A 19,572-nucleotide genomic window follows, 5' to 3' on the forward strand; every position below is an offset into this window, starting at 1 on the left:
ATATATATATCACACGCGCGACGACGACGCCGCCGTCCGTCCGACCGGCCGGGTCGGGTCGGGCCGGACTTGGGTTTGGGTCGCGGGTTAAAAAATAATATATATATTTTTTGTTACTTGAAAATGTTAAATTAATTAATTAATTAATTTAATCATTATCCGTAAGCGCTACGCGTAACAAATAAATTTGTTACGATCCGACCCGATCCAAAACGCGTATCCAGAAACTTCCGGATATATCCAATTAAGAAACAAAATGCGTTTGCTTAAGGATTAAGCAGACTTAATCCCCAAGTCACTCGTTTTTTGTTACAAACTCTCCCTATAAAAGGAGAGCTCGCCCCATTCATTCTGTACACCAAAATCTCACAGTTGATGCTTCCTGTGCGGTTTTCTCTCTTCTCCCTTTCGATTTTAACAAATCGTTCTTCTGCTTCTACTCCTTTCTGTCCCGTCGGTTTTGAATAGAGCGGTTACGTACCGTATCGAGTGGCTTCGATCGAACGATTGAACCATACGGTTTCGAATAGAGCGGTCACGTACCGTATCGAGTGGCTTCGATCAAACGATTGAACCATATTTTGAGGTGTAATTCTCGAGCGACTATATACTGTGCAGTATATACTCGTAACAGTGATCTGGGCTGTTTTATCCTGGAGACGGCGTGGTTGTTAGTCTACCTTGCACAAACTAGGGTAGTGCCGCGAAACGTCTTAAAGAAAGCGACCTGGTCGTGACTCACCCAGTAATTTCGTTCGGTATATTTTTAAAACAAAAAACAACAATTTTAAGACGTTTCTGAAAACATGAGTACCAACAACGAAATTACTGTATCTGGAACAGCTATCGATTTCAACAAACCGTTTAAGTTTCACGGTAGTAACTTCAAGCGTTGGCAAACAAAGATGATGTTTTTTCTAAATACTAAAAAGGTTGCCCACGTCTTGAAGAATAACGTACCTGTGATACCATCGATGTCGGTTCCTATGGAAACGACTAGTAACGGTAAGACAGCAGTGGCTACAGATGCTTCTGTATCTGCGACAAATGCTGAGTTGGAAAGGCTTACGGCCGAACATGCTGAAAAGGTGAAACAGACTGAAAATGATATACTCCTCTGGCAAGATGATGATTGCATGTGCAAGAATTATATTTTGAACTGTCTTGCGGATCATCTATATGATCTGCATCTTATTCATAAGACAGCTAAGGATGTTTGGGATTCTCTTCAGAATAAGTATAACACTGAAGAGGCTGGATCAAAGAAATTTGCTGTGAGCCGGTACCTAAACTATAAGATGAACGACGAGAAATCTGTCGAAATACAATCTCAGGAGCTTCAGAATATAGCTCATGAGATTTTTGTTGAAGGGATTCAATTACCTGAGCAGTTTCAGATTGCTGTGATAATTGATAAACTGCCCCCTGCTTGGAAGGACTTCAAGAATGCCCTTAGGCATAAGACTAAGGAGTTGTCTCTTGAAAGTCTGTTTACTCGACTTCGTATTGAAGAAAAGGCAAGAAAACAAAAACTGAATGAAGAGGTGTTTGCTGTCTCGAACAACAACACTAAAAAGAAATCTGTGGGTGCTGTTCTGAAGCCTACTGGCAAACAATTTAAGAATCAGAACCGCCCTGCAAATAAGAATTCCAATCGGAATAAGAATGGGAACCCACCAAAGGTCCCAAGAGCTCAACCATCAAAGAATGACCCTGCTCAACCGGTTAATTGCTACAATTGCGGACAACCAGGTCATATGGCACGAAAGTGTAGAAACCCATCCACTAGACCGGCTCAAGCTCAGACTCACTTTACAACAAATGAGGAGCAGCCGTATACTGCAATGACAACTGAAGTCAACATGGTGGGTGGATCTGATGATTGGTGGATCAACATGGTGTGTGAATCTGATGGTTGGTTCTTATTTGGCATGCAAGACTCTGTCACGTTAATAAACGAATCATTTCTAATATGAGCAATATCGGTTTAATTCCTAAGTTATCTTTGAATGAATGTTAGTTTTTCTTTGAATGAATTTGAAAAATGTCAGTTTTGTAGTCAAGCAAAAATAACAAAAGGATTTCATAAATTTGTAATAAGAGAAACCGAACCATTTGAATTAGTACATTCTAATATATGTGAACTTGATGGTAATCTGACTAAAAACGGGCAAAGATACTTTATAACTTTTATTTATGATTGCTCTGATTACACTTTTGTGTATTTAATGAAAAACAAAAGTGATGCGCTTGATATGTTTAAATTTTTTGTAAAAGAAATTGAAAATCAATTCAATAATAGAATCAAGCGCTATCGTAGTGACAGAGGCACCAAATATTTATCACACACATCCAATGAGTATTATAAAGAGCACGGAATCATTCATGAAACAACTGCACCTTACTCTCCTGAGATGAACGGTAAAGCGGAAAAGGAAAAAATAGAACCTTTACCGAATTAGTAGTTGCTATCATGCTTAATTCTGGTGCAGCGCCTCATTGGTGGGAAGAAATTTTACTGACTGTTAGCTGCGTGCTAAATAGAGTACCTAAAACTAAGAACAAAATTTCTCCTTATGAAATTTTGTAGAAAAGACAACCAAATTTGTCTTACATTCGAACATGGGGCTGTCTAGCCTATGTAAGGATTCCTAATCCCAAGAGAGTAAAACTAGCCAGTAGAGCCTATGAATGTGTATTCATTGGGTATGCCTTAAACAGTAAAGCATATAGGTTTTATGACCTAAAGGCTAAAGTGATCATAGAATCAAATGACGCCGATTTCTATGAAACGAAATTTCCCTTTCTATCAAGAGATAGTGGGGGCAATAGTGGGGGCATAAATATGAACTCTACACCTGATCACAATCCAGTGATTAGGGATAGTGATAAGAGCATCATAACTGATGTAACAGAACTTCGAAGAAGTAAGAGAGCAAGAACTGCTAAAGAGTATGGACCCAAATATGTGGTCAATACATTAGAAGAGGATCCATCAAATCTCAAAGAAGCTTTGTCTTCCTTGGATGCAGACTTATGGCAAGAAGCCATAAATGATGAAATGGATTCTCTACTGTCTAATGAAACATGGCACTTGGCTGAACTGCCTCCAGGCTGCAAACCAATAGGTTGTAAATGGATTTTGAAAAAGAAACTGAAACCTGATGGAACTGTTGAAAAATACAAGGCACGCCTTGTAGCCAAAGGTTTCAGACAAAGAGAAAATATAGATTCTTTCGATTCCTACTCACCAGTTACTCGAATCACATCCATAAGGGTACTAATTTCCTTGGCTGTTGTTTATAAATTGATAGTACACCAAATGGATGTGAAAACTGCTTTTTTGAATGGTGAGTTGGAAGAAGAAATCTATATGGAACAACCTGAAGGTTTTGTAGTTCATGAACAGGAAAGCAAAGTCTGTAAGTTAGACAAATCTCTGTATGGTCTAAAACAAGCCCCTAAGCAATGGCATGAAAAGTTTGACGACTTAATGATTACGAATGAGTTCAAAATGAATGAAAGTGACAAATGTATCTACTACAAGTATGATAAAAACATTTGCACCATCATATGTCTATATGTAGACGACCTACTCATATTTGGGTCAAACATTCCTGCCATAAATTCTGTGAAATCACTGTTGAGTAACAACTTTGATATGAAGGACCTAGAAGAAGCTGATGTAATTCTTGGCATCAAGATTACTAGATCAGATAAAGGAATTTCCTTGGATCAGTCTCATTATGTTGAGAAGATATTAAGGAAATACAACTACATTGATTGTAAACCTGCAAGCACACCCTATGACCCAAGTGTAAAACTTTTTAAGAACACTGGAGATGGTGTTAGACAAACTGAATATGCGAGCATCATTGGCAGTCTCAGATATGCCACTGATTGTACTAGACTCGACATTGCCTATGTCGTGGGACTCTTATGCAGATTTACAAGTAGGCCAAGCAAGGAGCATTGGCATGCTATTGAGAGAGTCATGAGATACCTGAAAGGGACTATGACATTAGGACTGCATTATCAAAAATATCCTGCTGTACTTGAAGGGTACAGTGATGCAGATTGGAACACCTCGTCGGATGATTCCAAAGCAACCAGCGGCTATATATTTAGCATAGCTGGAGGAGCTGTTTTCTTGGAAGTCTAAGAAAGCAGACCATTCTGGCTCAGTCCACAATGGAATCTGAGATGATAGCACTAGCTACTGCTAGTGAAGAAGCAAGTTGGCTAAGATCCTTGCTAGCTGAAATCCCTTTATGGGATAAACCGTTGCCAGCTGTGTTAGTTCATTGCGATAGTACCGCGGCTATTGCAAAGATTAAGAATCGTTATTACAATGGTAAGAGACGACAGATAAGGCGAAAACACAGCACGATTAGAGAGTGTATCTCTAAATGGAGCGGTTAGAGTTGATTTTGTACGTACGAATGAAAACTTAGCTGATCCTTTGACGAAAGGACTTAATAGAGAGAAAGTCCAAGAAACATCCAGTAGGATGGGACTAATGCCTATAGCCCACGAATGATGGTAACCCGACCTATATGACTGGAGATCCCAAGATTTAGGTTCAATGGGTAAAAACAAGTCATGAAGTGGTAGAACATGCTATGAGAGAAAGAATATAGAAAGCATGATCCTGCAGCGAAAGAAGGATGAGGTAATAGTAACTCTTAATGAGATCTATACTCTATGTTGAGTGGGGTACACAGCTACAGGAGTACCCTTGATAGACTCACCTATACGAATGTGGAACTTAGGCCGGTCCTATGGAATTTTGAGGCAGAATTCCTAGAGCATTCGTTAAAACCGGGATACACGTGCAGGGCCTTAAAACGCACGGGCTTTTAGAATACACCTATGAAAAGGTTTGTGTGTGGATTCTATGTCTGAGATAGAGTTCAATGCTGTAAGCAACTCTTGTTAAATCAGAATACCTTCCACTATGCAAAGGTTCAAGTTGTTGGCGACACCTTTGTATATTAGCAGATCTTATGGAAACGTTTTACGTTATTTCTCGAAACCATTTTGAAGTCAAGTGGGGGATTGTTGGAACACTAGTCATTCTAGTGAGGAAAATTGGAAAGAAAAACACTATGAAAGAACTAGTGTGTGGGTGTGACTTAAAAATGTCCCACATTGGAGGGTCACCCCAACTAGTAAGTGTTTATATATGGGCAAAGTGACCTCCAAGGGTGTGCCCTTGGGGTACCCAATTTTGTGAACGGGTGAACGCTTACAAAATATATATATCACACGCGCGACGACGACGCCGCCGTCCGTCCGACCGGCCGGGTCGGGTCGGGCCGGACTTGGGTTTGGGTCGCGGGTTAAAAAATAATATATATATTTTTTGTTACTTGAAAATGTTAAATTAATTAATTAATTAATTAATTAATTTAATCATTATCCGTAAGCGCTACGCGTAACAAATAAATTTGTTACGATCCGACCCGATCCAAAACGCGTATCCAGAAACTTCCGGATATATCCAATTAAGAAACAAAATGCGTTTGCTTAAGGATTAAGCAGACTTAATCCCCAAGTCACTCGTTTTTTGTTACAAACTCTCCCTATAAAAGGAGAGCTCGCCCCATTCATTCTGTACACCAAAATCTCACAGTTGATGCTTCCTGTGCGGTTTTCTCTCTTCTCCCTTTCGATTTTAACAAATCGTTCTTCTGCTTCTACTCCTTTCTGTCCCGTCGGTTTTGAATAGAGCGGTTTTGTACCGTATCGAGTGGCTTCGATCGAACGATTGAACCATACGGTTTCGAATAGAGCGGTCACGTACCGTATCGAGTGGCTTCGATCAAACGATTGAACCATATTTTGAGGTGTAATTCTCGAGCGACTATATACTGTGCAGTATATACTCGTAACAGTGATCTGGGCTGTTTTATCCTGGAGACGGCGTGGTTGTTAGTCTACCTTGCACAAACTAGGGTAGTGCCGCGAAACGTCTTAAAGAAAGCGACCTGGTCGTGACTCACCCAGTAATTTCGTTCGGTATATTTTTAAAACGAAAAACAACAATTTTAAGACGTTTCTGAAAACATGAGTACCAACAACGAAATTACTGTATCTGGAACAGCTATCGATTTCAACAAACCGTTTAAGTTTCACGGTAGTAACTTCAAGCGTTGGCAAACAAAGATGATGTTTTTTCTAAATACTAAAAAGGTTGCCCACGTCTTGAAGAATAACGTACCTGTGATACCATCGATGTCGGTTCCTATGGAAACGACTAGTAACGGTAAGACAGCAGTGGCTACAGATGCTTCTGTATCTGCGACAAATGCTGAGTTGGAAAGGCTTACGGCCGAACATGCTGAAAAGGTGAAACAGACTGAAAATGATATACTCCTCTGGCAAGATGATGATTGCATGTGCAAGAATTATATTTTGAACTGTCTTGCGGATCATCTATATGATCTGCATCTTATTCATAAGACAGCTAAGGATGTTTGGGATTCTCTTCAGAATAAGTATAACACTGAAGAGGCTGGATCAAAGAAATTTGCTGTGAGCCGGTACCTAAACTATAAGATGAACGACGAGAAATCTGTCGAAATACAATCTCAGGAGCTTCAGAATATAGCTCATGAGATTTTTGTTGAAGGGATTCAATTACCTGAGCAGTTTCAGATTGCTGTGATAATTGATAAACTGCCCCCTGCTTGGAAGGACTTCAAGAATGCCCTTAGGCATAAGACTAAGGAGTTGTCTCTTGAAAGTCTGTTTACTCGACTTCGTATTGAAGAAAAGGCAAGAAAACAAAAACTGAATGAAGAGGTGTTTGCTGTCTCGAACAACAACACTAAAAAGAAATCTGTGGGTGCTGTTCTGAAGCCTACTGGCAAACAATTTAAGAATCAGAACCGCCCTGCAAATAAGAATTCCAATCGGAATAAGAATGGGAACCCACCAAAGGTCCCAAGAGCTCAACCATCAAAGAATGACCCTGCTCAACCGGTTAATTGCTACAATTGCGGACAACCAGGTCATATGGCACGAAAGTGTAGAAACCCATCCACTAGACCGGCTCAAGCTCAGACTCACTTTACAACAAATGAGGAGCAGCCGTATACTGCAATGACAACTGAAGTCAACATGGTGGGTGGATCTGATGATTGGTGGATCAACATGGTGTGTGAATCTGATGGTTGGTTCTTATTTGGCATGCACGACTCTGTCACGTTAATAAACGAATCATTTCTAATATGAGCAATATCGGTTTAATTCCTAAGTTATCTTTGAATGAATGTTAGTTTTTCTTTGAATGAATTTGAAAAATGTCAGTTTTGTAGTCAAGCAAAAATAACAAAAGGATTTCATAAATTTGTAATAAGAGAAACCGAACCATTTGAATTAGTACATTCTAATATATGTGAACTTGATGGTAATCTGACTAAAAACGGGCAAAGATACTTTATAACTTTTATTTATGATTGCTCTGATTACACTTTTGTGTATTTAATGAAAAACAAAAGTGATGCGCTTGATATGTTTAAATTTTTTGTAAAAGAAATTGAAAATCAATTCAATAATAGAATCAAGCGCTATCGTAGTGACAGAGGCACCAAATATTTATCACACACATCCAATGAGTATTATAAAGAGCACGGAATCATTCATGAAACAACTGCACCTTACTCTCCTGAGATGAACGGTAAAGCGGAAAAGGAAAAAATAGAACCTTTACCGAATTAGTAGTTGCTATCATGCTTAATTCTGGTGCAGCGCCTCATTGGTGGGAAGAAATTTTACTGACTGTTAGCTGCGTGCTAAATAGAGTACCTAAAACTAAGAACAAAATTTCTCCTTATGAAATTTTGTAGAAAAGACAACCAAATTTGTCTTACATTCGAACATGGGGCTGTCTAGCCTATGTAAGGATTCCTAATCCCAAGAGAGTAAAACTAGCCAGTAGAGCCTATGAATGTGTATTCATTGGGTATGCCTTAAACAGTAAAGCATATAGGTTTTATGACCTAAAGGCTAAAGTGATCATAGAATCAAATGACGCCGATTTCTATGAAACGAAATTTCCCTTTCTATCAAGAGATAGTGGGGGCAATAGTGGGGGCATAAATATGAACTCTACACCTGATCACAATCCAGTGATTAGGGATAGTGATAAGAGCATCATAACTGATGTAACAGAACTTCGAAGAAGTAAGAGAGCAAGAACTGCTAAAGAGTATGGACCCAAATATGTGGTCAATACATTAGAAGAGGATCCATCAAATCTCAAAGAAGCTTTGTCTTCCTTGGATGCAGACTTATGGCAAGAAGCCATAAATGATGAAATGGATTCTCTACTGTCTAATGAAACATGGCACTTGGCTGAACTGCCTCCAGGCTGCAAACCAATAGGTTGTAAATGGATTTTGAAAAAGAAACTGAAACCTGATGGAACTGTTGAAAAATACAAGGCACGCCTTGTAGCCAAAGGTTTCAGACAAAGAGAAAATATAGATTCTTTCGATTCCTACTCACCAGTTACTCGAATCACATCCATAAGGGTACTAATTTCCTTGGCTGTTGTTTATAAATTGATAGTACACCAAATGGATGTGAAAACTGCTTTTTTGAATGGTGAGTTGGAAGAAGAAATCTATATGGAACAACCTGAAGGTTTTGTAGTTCATGAACAGGAAAGCAAAGTCTGTAAGTTAGACAAATCTCTGTATGGTCTAAAACAAGCCCCTAAGCAATGGCATGAAAAGTTTGACGACTTAATGATTACGAATGAGTTCAAAATGAATGAAAGTGACAAATGTATCTACTACAAGTATGATAAAAACATTTGCACCATCATATGTCTATATGTAGACGACCTACTCATATTTGGGTCAAACATTCCTGCCATAAATTCTGTGAAATCACTGTTGAGTAACAACTTTGATATGAAGGACCTAGGAGAAGCTGATGTAATTCTTGGCATCAAGATTACTAGATCAGATAAAGGAATTTCCTTGGATCAGTCTCATTATGTTGAGAAGATATTAAGGAAATACAACTACATTGATTGTAAACCTGCAAGCACACCCTATGACCCAAGTGTAAAACTTTTTAAGAACACTGGAGATGGTGTTAGACAAACTGAATATGCGAGCATCATTGGCAGTCTCAGATATGCCACTGATTGTACTAGACTCGACATTGCCTATGTCGTGGGACTCTTATGCAGATTTACAAGTAGGCCAAGCAAGGAGCATTGGCATGCTATTGAGAGAGTCATGAGATACCTGAAAGGGACTATGACATTAGGACTGCATTATCAAAAATATCCTGCTGTACTTGAAGGGTACAGTGATGCAGATTGGAACACCTCGTCGGATGATTCCAAAGCAACCAGCGGCTATATATTTAGCATAGCTGGAGGAGCTGTTTTCTTGGAAGTCTAAGAAAGCAGACCATTCTGGCTCAGTCCACAATGGAATCTGAGATGATAGCACTAGCTACTGCTAGTGAAGAAGCAAGTTGGCTAAGATCCTTGCTAGCTGAAATCCCTTTATGGGATAAACCGTTGCCAGCTGTGTTAGTTCATTGCGATAGTACCGCGGCTATTGCAAAGATTAAGAATCGTTATTACAATGGTAAGAGACGACAGATAAGGCGAAAACACAGCACGATTAGAGAGTGTATCTCTAAATGGAGCGGTTAGAGTTGATTTTGTACGTACGAATAAAAACTTAGCTGATCCTTTGACGAAAGGACTTAATAGAGAGAAAGTCCAAGAAACATCCAGTAGGATGGGACTAATGCCTATAGCCCACGAATGATGGTAACCCGACCTATATGACTGGAGATCCCAAGATTTAGGTTCAATGGGTAAAAACAAGTCATGAAGTGGTAGAACATGCTATGAGAGAAAGAATATAGAAAGCATGATCCTGCAGCGAAAGAAGGATGAGGTAATAGTAACTCTTAATGAGATCTATACTCTATGTTGAGTGGGGTACACAGCTACAGGAGTACCCTTGATAGACTCACCTATACGAATGTGGAACTTAGGCCGGTCCTATGGAATTTTGAGGCAGAATTCCTAGAGCATTCGTTAAAACCGGGATACACGTGCAGGGCCTTAAAACGCACGGGCTTTTAGAATACACCTATGAAAAGGTTTGTGTGTGGATTCTATGTCTGAGATAGAGTTCAATGCTGTAAGCAACTCTTGTTAAATCAGAATACCTTCCACTATGCAAAGGTTCAAGTTGTTGGCGACACCTTTGTATATTAGCAGATCTTATGGAAACGTTTTACGTTATTTCTCGAAACCATTTTGAAGTCAAGTGGGGGATTGTTGGAACACTAGTCATTCTAGTGAAGAAAATTGGAAAGAAAAACACTATGAAAGAACTAGTGTGTGGGTGTGACTTAAAAATGTCCCACATTGGAGGGTCACCCCAACTAGTAAGTGTTTATATATGGGCAAAGTGACCTCCAAGGGTGTGCCCTTGGGGTACCCAATTTTGTGAACGGGTGAACGCTTACAAAATATATATATCACACGCGCGACGACGACGCCGCCGTCCGTCCGACCGGCCGGGTCGGGTCGGGCCGGACTTGGGTTTGGGTCGCGGGTTAAAAAATAATATATATATTTTTTGTTACTTGAAAATGTTAAATTAATTAATTAATTAATTAATTAATTTAATCATTATCCGTAAGCGCTACGCGTAACAAATAAATTTGTTACGATCCGACCCGATCCAAAACGCGTATCCAGAAACTTCCGGATATATCCAATTAAGAAACAAAATGCGTTTGCTTAAGGATTAAGCAGACTTAATCCCCAAGTCACTCGTTTTTTGTTACAAACTCTCCCTATAAAAGGAGAGCTCGCCCCATTCATTCTGTACACCAAAATCTCACAGTTGATGCTTCCTGTGCGGTTTTCTCTCTTCTCCCTTTCGATTTTAACAAATCGTTCTTCTGCTTCTACTCCTTTCTGTCCCGTCGGTTTTGAATAGAGCGGTTACGTACCGTATCGAGTGGCTTCGATCGAACGATTGAACCATACGGTTTCGAATAGAGCGGTCACGTACCGTATCGAGTGGCTTCGATCAAACGATTGAACCATATTTTGAGGTGTAATTCTCGAGCGACTATATACTGTGCAGTATATACTCGTAACAGTGATCTGGGCTGTTTTATCCTGGAGACGGCGTGGTTGTTAGTCTACCTTGCACAAACTAGGGTAGTGCCGCGAAACGTCTTAAAGAAAGCGACCTGGTCGTGACTCACCCAGTAATTTCGTTCGGTATATTTTTAAAACGAAAAACAACAAACTTCATATATGTCTCATTATTTGATAACTTGGTGTTGTCTTCAAGTTAAAATAAACATAGATACCACAAGTCTCATTACTACTAAAGAAATAAATATGTTCACACATTGACATGCAAATCGTTCAACAAATACAAATCATACCAAGTCTTGTGCATGACTTACGAGTAGCAATGTATAGAAATTAGATATCTAACTATCATCAAAGAGATATAACAATCAATAAATTTGTGTGAATATATCAAGTATTTGTGGTCTTCATTACCGTCGGCGTCGACGAAGCGTGTTCTATGTTCCGTTGGTGTTGGCGGTGGTCAGTGAGTGAATGGACGAGGATGGTTGATATCTACCAACCTCCAACTTGTGGGGGATATTACACCATGAAGATTAACAAGCTAGTTAGTTAGTTCTATAACGATATCTTGTGTGGCAAGTTATCTAGTTAGTATAGAATACAAAGTTTGTACAATAACTATCATACACCTATATGAACTATATATAAGGTGTATTGTACTCTGATCAAATAATGAGAATTCATTTCTTAGTTTATATTAACATTGTCACAACACCTTATTATTACTCTCTCATGCACGCTACCAGCAGCTCATTTCATCATCCTAGAGTTTATGCTCTTCCAAACAATGTACAAAGGCAAACTTGAAGACTTGATGCTAAAGAAGACACAAACTCTCTCCAAACCATCTTGCTAAGAATCCCCGCAAAATGCTTGATTAATAATGTTTGCTCTCTAAGATTATTCAAAAAATGGAAGAAATGTGATCATCTCCATCCATTATCACAAACTCAAAGCACAACCTCTTTTGCAACATAAGAAAATGTTCTTTTTTCAGGGGCAAGAAACATTGTTCTTGGAATATTAGAATTATTGTGTAGGATATTAGAATCACTGTTGGAATAATAACGATCACTGAAAAAGTAAAAGGGCACTTGAATGCCAATAATCCAATCAAATTTGTCCCTTGTGTGATGAGGTATTAGAAAGTTCCTCACATTTGTCCTTTAATTTTAAGAGATGCAAGGAGTGCTGGTAGCAAAACGACACGTTAGGAGCTATAGAAATTGGAATGGCTATACCAAAAAAAGCTGTGAACATGTTCTTGAATGTGGTCGCTAGAAACTTCTTTTGATTGTGTGCGAGTTCATCAATTTTTCATGACTCTAGAGTCATTGGCTTAATTCAAAAGTCCGAAATGCAAGAATTTGGGTGATGGAGGAACATATTTAATCCAAAACACAAACGATGAAATGCAAAAACGCGTAAATAAGAAACAAAGTGCCAATTAAATGTAGAAACACAATTGCATAAACCAGTGCGTGACTGTGATGGAGGAACTGAACAGAACTTGTTGAATCTGAATTTGGTGAATGATTGTTCGTCAAGACTATATTTGAAGAATGAAGATGGTGGTTTAAGAAAGTTTAGGAATTGCAGATGTTTTTGGGCCGCAGTGCATGGGGAATTTGATTCAGAGGACGATTCTGAAATCGATATGTGTAAGTAAGGATTCAAAGTTCCTTAGGATATATAATTCTGAAATTGGTTTGTGCTTCCATGAAAAAGATTCTGAAATTGAATCGTACCATTTATGGTTGTTCAAAATAAGGGAATTTCGATTTTGGGTAATGAGATTTGAATCTAATCTTGAGATGAGAGTTAGTAGTATGTCCATTTCATTCTTGTTTAGGTTTTGGTTTTGGAAAAAAGACTGAACTCTTAAAAATGTGCGTGGTTGGTTAGGTTTGGTTATTCTCGTTTTGATTATGGTTAGAGAATTTTGCTTCAAATATAGGTTTAGTTCCCGAAGTTATACATAGGTTCACTTAGTTTCAGTTCCATATATGATTCAATGGTTCAGTAAGGTTCATAGTTATTTTTGGACACTCCAAATCGCATAGCATGCATATAATGGCAACAACGCTAGAATTTGTCTATATATCATGTTTTTTGACGAGAATAAAGAGACTGATATGATCCCAATTGATGATCTTTTGAGAGTTTCTTTGTTACAGGAGTGCGACAACTGATAAACTCAAAATCTACGGTGAATATCTATTTGGTTAATGAGAAAACTCCGCATACGAATCAGGAAGATATTCCATCAGATTTTGGTCCTGGATGTTGGTCAAAAGACATAATAGACAAAAGCAATTGAGTTGTGCATCTCAAACCAGAATTTCAGGTGCAAGAAAATCATGAAGGTACAAAAAGAAAACTCATATGTGATGAATGCAAGTAAATTTATTAGTATTGATGAGGTCATTATTGATAAAGATTCTATGAGTGGTTGTTCACGCGTTGCATAAAAATTCCATCAAAGCATTGTGGGTTTAAAAGAAATGATAGTTTACAAGTTTTTGAAGTGGATCTTAACTCTCAAACTAGGGTACGTAATAAATTAGGAGGTAGAAATGCCAAATTTAAGCATGTAAAAAAGATGATAGGTTAGGAAGAAAGAAAAATTTCAATATAAGGATGATAGGCATGTAGATATGAAGCAATGGACAATTTGTTCAACGCTCAAGTATGCTTAACGATGGAAAGCCCAATTTGTTAAGGATTCAGGACGATGTCACGTTAAAAGATCTGAAAGATCAACTGAATGAAATCAACCAACGACTCAACCATGGAGACACAAGGAGGGTCGAATACGTTTGGTATGAACGTTCATCGTTCGACTCAGAGGAGAGATTGACGTTTATTTTTTAAATAATTTTTTAATTAAAAAAATAAAAAAATATTTTTTTATATATTTTTTTAATTAAAAAGTAAAAAAATTATATATATTTTTATTTTTTAATAATTAAAAAAATAAATAAATACATATGTGGCGTCCACGTTAGCTTTGACTTGGTCAAAATTGGCATGGGGCCAAAACTGCAAAAAAGTCAATACTTAGGGGGCGGTTTTGTAGTTTATTTAGTTAGGGGGCCAAAATCGCAACTTCATGAAATATAGGGATCCAAAACTGCAATTAAGCCTTTTTAAAAATTTGAAGGTTAGAAAAGCAATTTTCAACCCAAGAACCCACAAGAAGGAAAAAAAAAAAAAACCCTAAAAGAGGCTAAGAATAGAACGTATTCAATATTTGCTCTATCTCGACAAAGCTCCCTCTCGGTCAACTAGAATTGAATTGATATGTATGATAATGTATGTATTTGTCTCTGAATTGATATGTATATACTGTTTATCTGTTATACTTTCGATTTGAGCTATGTAAAGAAAAGAAATAATAATTCATGTTCATGTTGTTCTTGTGCTTTGTAGACGCCACAACAAGTGTTTAAGGAAATCTTGAAGAGGAAAAATCCTTGGTTACGAGAATGTATAAAAGAGGAATTCAATCCAGAAAATTACAGTAAGACCTTTCTTCTTTTAAACTATTCTCAAGTACCTAATCTATATTACAAACAAATAATACATTATTGCATGCAGAGCCGGATCCGGATTTTATACTTCACATAAAAAACTTATCTAAGCGACCAAAGTTCAATTCTAAAGATGATAATGTCTTTCTCGATATACAGACAAAGAAAGCTGCTCTTAAGGTTTCTTCCTCTGTTGTTGCTCTTTTATCTTATACTACTGGTATTGTATTCTATTCAACTCTCCAATTCCCTTTCTCTCTTTCTTTTAATCATCTTGCTACATTAGAATTTAGAATAATCATTACTTTTTTTTTTATTACAGGGGACGAAGAGTTGAATCAATGTTCCGGTGTGATCATTGAAAATGATGCCAATAATGCTCATATTGTTTTGACATCAGCCAATCTCATTCGGTGTCCTCGTGCAAAAGATCTCATTCAGCGTCCTCGTAAAAAAGATGTCATGGACGATACTTTGGCGGATAGTCTTAAGGTTGGTTCATGTTTATTTATAACTTGATGATTATGCAAGCATCACATCTGCATTATAATCAAGATGACAATGATGTTTTATTCTTCTTTGTAGGTTATCGTATACCTGTATGATGGTGGATCATATGTGGGAGAAGTATGTGCCTACGATTTCCACTTTAATATTGCTTGGATACGGTTTCAGTCCGATATATCCCTTCCTACTGCCATACTAAGACAAGTGGATGATTACATCAATGTTAATCCAGTTCATGACAACTCATTTCCTCTTCGTCCACATTCTAGCCATTTTAACCTTGTTCCTGGTCATCCAATAGTTGCCGTGGGCCGTTATTTTGCCAAACCATTTGATCTCATGGCTGCTCCCGGTCAATTCATGTAAATAAGATTAGATTAGATACATCTGTTCTAATTTGTACATATTAGTATATTTTGGCAGCTATGTTCCCTTTGTTCCTAACTCTTGTTTCTTCCTTTCCAGTCTTGACCGCTGCGATCTTGACTGTAAGGAGCTCTTCATGGGGTCTTGCAAGACCACAAGTGTAATTTCTCTCCCCTATTATCTGCTTAGTTTCATGTTGAGTTTGAACAAAGAATGATTGCTTAACTTTCTGCATTTTATTGATTGAACTATTTCATTTAACTGTACGGTTAAGAGTTTCTGGAGTTCTACAAAGAGTGAGCTACAAGCAAATGTTTAACCTACTTATTGTCGTGTTGTAATTGGTACATGGATGTAATTGGTCGACAAATATGAATTGTGCTATCTTTGGGTTCTGTCATACATTTAAAAAAAGTGAGTCCTATGCTCCTTGTGTTGGAACCGTGGGTTTTGTCCTCATTTTACCTTTTTTAGCTCATCTTTCGTCAAAAGATGATTCGAGCTTTTTTTCCCCTTCTTCTGAGATTTTTATTTTGATATGTTGCGTTGGATAAATGGTAAGACTAGACGGGATAGGATTAGGAATGACACCATTAGAAAGAGTGTGGGGGTAGCACCTATAGCAGAAAAGTTGGTAGAAAATAGGCTTAGGTGGTTTCGACATGTAGAGAGAAGACTTGTAGATGCTATCATGAGAAGAGTAGACCATATGGGGAGAGTCATGTCAAAAGAGGTAGATGAAGACCTTGGAAAACTAAGAGAAACTTTAGGAAAGATTTAATGGTTAATGAGTCGTATCCAAAATATGATTTATGATAGAACACTATGGCGAAATTTGATTCATGTAGCCGACCCCACTTAGTGGAATAAGGCTTGTTTGTTGTTGTATTTCATTTTCAGTTTTGTTCCGTTTTCTCGGAAGAAATTTTTTGCATTTTGAATTGTTGCGTGGCTCTTTTTGACATTGATAGCTCATCCCCTGCTGCTTTATTAACAGTTGCTTTTGTTGTAGTGTGGTGAGGGTGGCGCACTTGTAAATCTTTCAGGAGAAGTAATAGGTATTACATTTTATTACGATTACGGTTTTACTACCCCGTTTATGCCAATAAACATAGCTCGCAAATGCTGGGAGCATCACAAAAGATATGGGTATGTTAATGTTGTGTTTATCAATCTAATTCTATTCTTTATATTTATTAACAGTTCATTGTTTAGTTGTTCGCTGGTGTCTATTAGCACTCGGTAACAAGATAATGTCCTATATAGTAGGATGTTTTTGTTTATCGTGTACTTGGTTACTTGCATGTGTCGATGTTGGAGTTGGGATATTTTTAGTAAGAACTTCATAACTGTAATAAATGATAACTGTTTCCTTTTGATGATGATTACCTTATACCAGCTCTTATTTTGGTATTTCAATATGTTACTGGATTATGATCATGACATTGATGGAGTGTTTATGAGTCCTTATTTCACGTATCAGTTCTTTAATCCGTGCAATTTTATTTTCCAGTAACATTTATCTTGTCGTATAAGCTTTGAATCATGAATTTTTTGTTATAACAATGTAAAATGTTGGTGCTTATTTTGACAATTAAGGCTTGCACTTGATTATGGTGTACATGAAGTGCCATAATTCATTTTCTCCCTCCACCTTTGCTTTTTATTACTCCTTGCTCTATTTTAGTTAGGTTTGACCTTTTCGGACAAGTCCACCATAGACAGTGAGTCTTATTTGAAAAGAAGAAAGTAAACTTATTTAATTTAGTTTCTCGAATGTTGAAATTTTCGCTGCGATTAAATTTCAATCTTCATTATGTTCACTTTTTTATTTGAATCTTGCCCCTCTTTAGTTATTTGAATCTTTGTAAATGAATCAAGTCTTCACAACTTGTTACATATTGGTCAAATTCTGCCGGCATTCTGAAAAACCAAGTTATTCTCATCTCATAACTCATAAATTGCTTAAGGTATAACCAATCATCCGTGGTCTCAAGAATTGCTCTTCACTACAGGGGACTCCGGCGACCTTCCCTGGGAGTTGTGGCTACAAACTTTTACACGGCAGATGTATCTCTCATAGAGAAGGTTATTCAAAAGGTTCCAAGTATTTGCAATGGGGTTCTTGTTGAGAAGGTATACTATACTACCAACATCTCATGTTTCTTGCTTTTAATGCATATGTATTGTCAAAGATTTGAAATCCTACTACAAGGGTGTTTGATTTAGTCTAATATTGCTGCTACTATTGATGATACATAAGCTTCTTTGTCATAAGTTCTCTTATATTGCATAATTTCTTGTTAGTTATTTCCATTTACATGGAGGAAAATGATTTACATTGGTTTAGTATCATCTATCTTTTAGTTGCTTAAAATAGCATTTGTTTTTATGTTTGTTTGGATTTATCGATACTCTGGACAGTTTCACTTAATTGAATATTTGTCTCAATTTTGTACATCTCAATATGATCCAACTGTGTGTAGGTAATTCAAGGTTCTTGTGCTGATTCTGCTGGGCTACAATTGAAGGATGTAATAGTTGAGTGTGGCGGAAAAACAGTTCTTAGTTTCTTGGAGGTATATTCTATTTATGTTTATATGTTCACCGATGTCATTCTAAAGAGATTAGTTTTCTTTGTTTTATTATATCTTGAGTTTGTGGATTTTGATATATTTTAAGAATGTAATAAAGGCATTGATTCAAATTTGTTGGACTTTTTGTTTTTTCCTTAAATCTTTATGGGTCTTACTAATTTGTGACCTTAGAGCATATGTTAAGTAAACCAAAAATGGAAGTTTTACTTTGAAAAAAATCATTATTTCACCTTTTGGAAGTTAAATGATGACTTTTATGACGAATGTTCTATATTGAGTTCCTTTAGAGCAAGTATTTAGCATCTGACAATCGTTTTTATGTGACTATCTGCTGAAAACTACTGTGACTTATTGTTTCGGTCTGGATTTTGAAATATGGTTATTTTATTGGGTTGTGTTCGCCTTTAATCTTATTTTTGAAAGTTGAACCAAAACTCAATAATCAATGATCATTTTAGGCATCTGCTTTGTTAGTCTTGTTTGCTGTACATATATACTTGATTAGGATCAATGTTTTGTGCTTATATAACTATCTTATATACACAAGTCCTACTTGTCAGTGTGTTGTTGGCTTTAAAAGGTCAAGTCTATTGTTCATTGAAGTTGTGTACTGTTATGGCTTTTCTTTTAACACCATTGTGCTGGGTGGTACTTGTAACTCTCTTATGTTTTGTTCAATTTTGTATTATATCAACTCATTCGTTATTATAATTACCGACCAAAATGCACGCATAGTTTGCTTAAGCATCATAAATTTGCCTCAATTTTTGGAATCAGATTTATTTGTGTTGTTCTTTGGTTGAACCCCAATTGCTGTATTCTAAATACTGATCAACTGCAGTATATTATATTGTTTATCTGTCTACAATCAAGAGTTTTGTCCGTTTGTGCTTGAATATAAGTGTATGATTTATTAACTACTTTTTTCTCCCTTGTTTGTTTCAGTTTTTGGAGATGGTGTGGGATACAAAGGTTGGAGATGTGTTACAACTGTCTGTGGTCCGAGCATCTCAATGTGACCCCGTACATGTCAATATGGTGGTTGAAGAAGTTGCTGTCGAAAAATTTAATCAGTAAGTCTTGTGTCAATAGAATCTTGTATCTTGATTAGTTTTAAATAACATCTCCAATTGGTATTTATGATTTTTTTTTGTTTTGCTTTAATAGTTGGCCACGGAAGTAGCGAAGCTGATGAGGTTCGGGCTGCAGCAGTTTTGTGTATGATCACTTTTGGTTTAATAACTGGGCTTTCAAGCTGAAGAGTTTGAAGTGCATAGTGACTTTAGCATTACAATTTTGTTTTTGTTTTGCTTTAATTTTGGCTTTCAAGCTTAATCTGTACAAAATACATTCATATATTACCCGCTGCTCATTTTGGATGCTCTAAGAACTTTGGTCTGAAGGC

General features: G+C 37.2%; 1 protein-coding gene across 2 annotated transcripts; it reads left to right on the forward strand.

Moving 5' to 3' along the window:
• The first annotated feature begins 14,424 nt into the window (after positions 1–14,424).
• On the forward strand, positions 14,425–19,569 carry LOC146922717 (putative protease Do-like 14). 2 transcript variants are annotated; one of them, XM_085715515.1, is made up of 11 exons: positions 14,425–14,479; positions 14,597–14,687; positions 14,765–14,917; positions 15,020–15,189; positions 15,283–15,566; positions 15,670–15,730; positions 16,583–16,719; positions 17,586–17,706; positions 18,057–18,149; positions 19,113–19,240; positions 19,335–19,569. In XM_085715515.1, the coding sequence occupies exons 1-11, from the start codon at positions 14,468–14,470 to the stop codon at positions 19,348–19,350; spliced, it is 1,266 nt and encodes a 421-aa protein (XP_085571641.1). In that variant the 5' UTR covers positions 14,425–14,467; the 3' UTR covers positions 19,351–19,569. The 2 variants fall into 2 exon arrangements, with proteins under 2 accessions (XP_085571641.1, XP_085571642.1); XM_085715516.1 differs by lacking the exon at positions 19,335–19,569 and having other exon boundaries at positions 19,113–19,244.
• The last annotated feature ends 3 nt before the right edge of the window (positions 19,570–19,572 follow it).

The sequence above is a fragment of the Medicago sativa genome, chromosome 5, assembly GCF_051527215.1.
Source record: "Medicago sativa cultivar Bolivia chromosome 5, Bolivia_mono, whole genome shotgun sequence".
Lineage (NCBI taxonomy): Eukaryota > Viridiplantae > Streptophyta > Magnoliopsida > Fabales > Fabaceae > Medicago > Medicago sativa.

What these genes read in the sequence shown, in the direction of transcription:
- LOC146922717 (XM_085715515.1), top strand. An exon ending in TCTTTTATCTTATACTACTG is followed by an intron (nt 14,918 to 15,019) that starts GTATTGTATTCT and finishes TTTTTATTACAG; the next exon opens with GGGACGAAGAGTTGAATCAA. An exon ending in GGTCTTGCAAGACCACAAGT is followed by an intron (nt 15,731 to 16,582) that starts GTAATTTCTCTC and finishes CTTTTGTTGTAG; the next exon opens with TGTGGTGAGGGTGGCGCACT.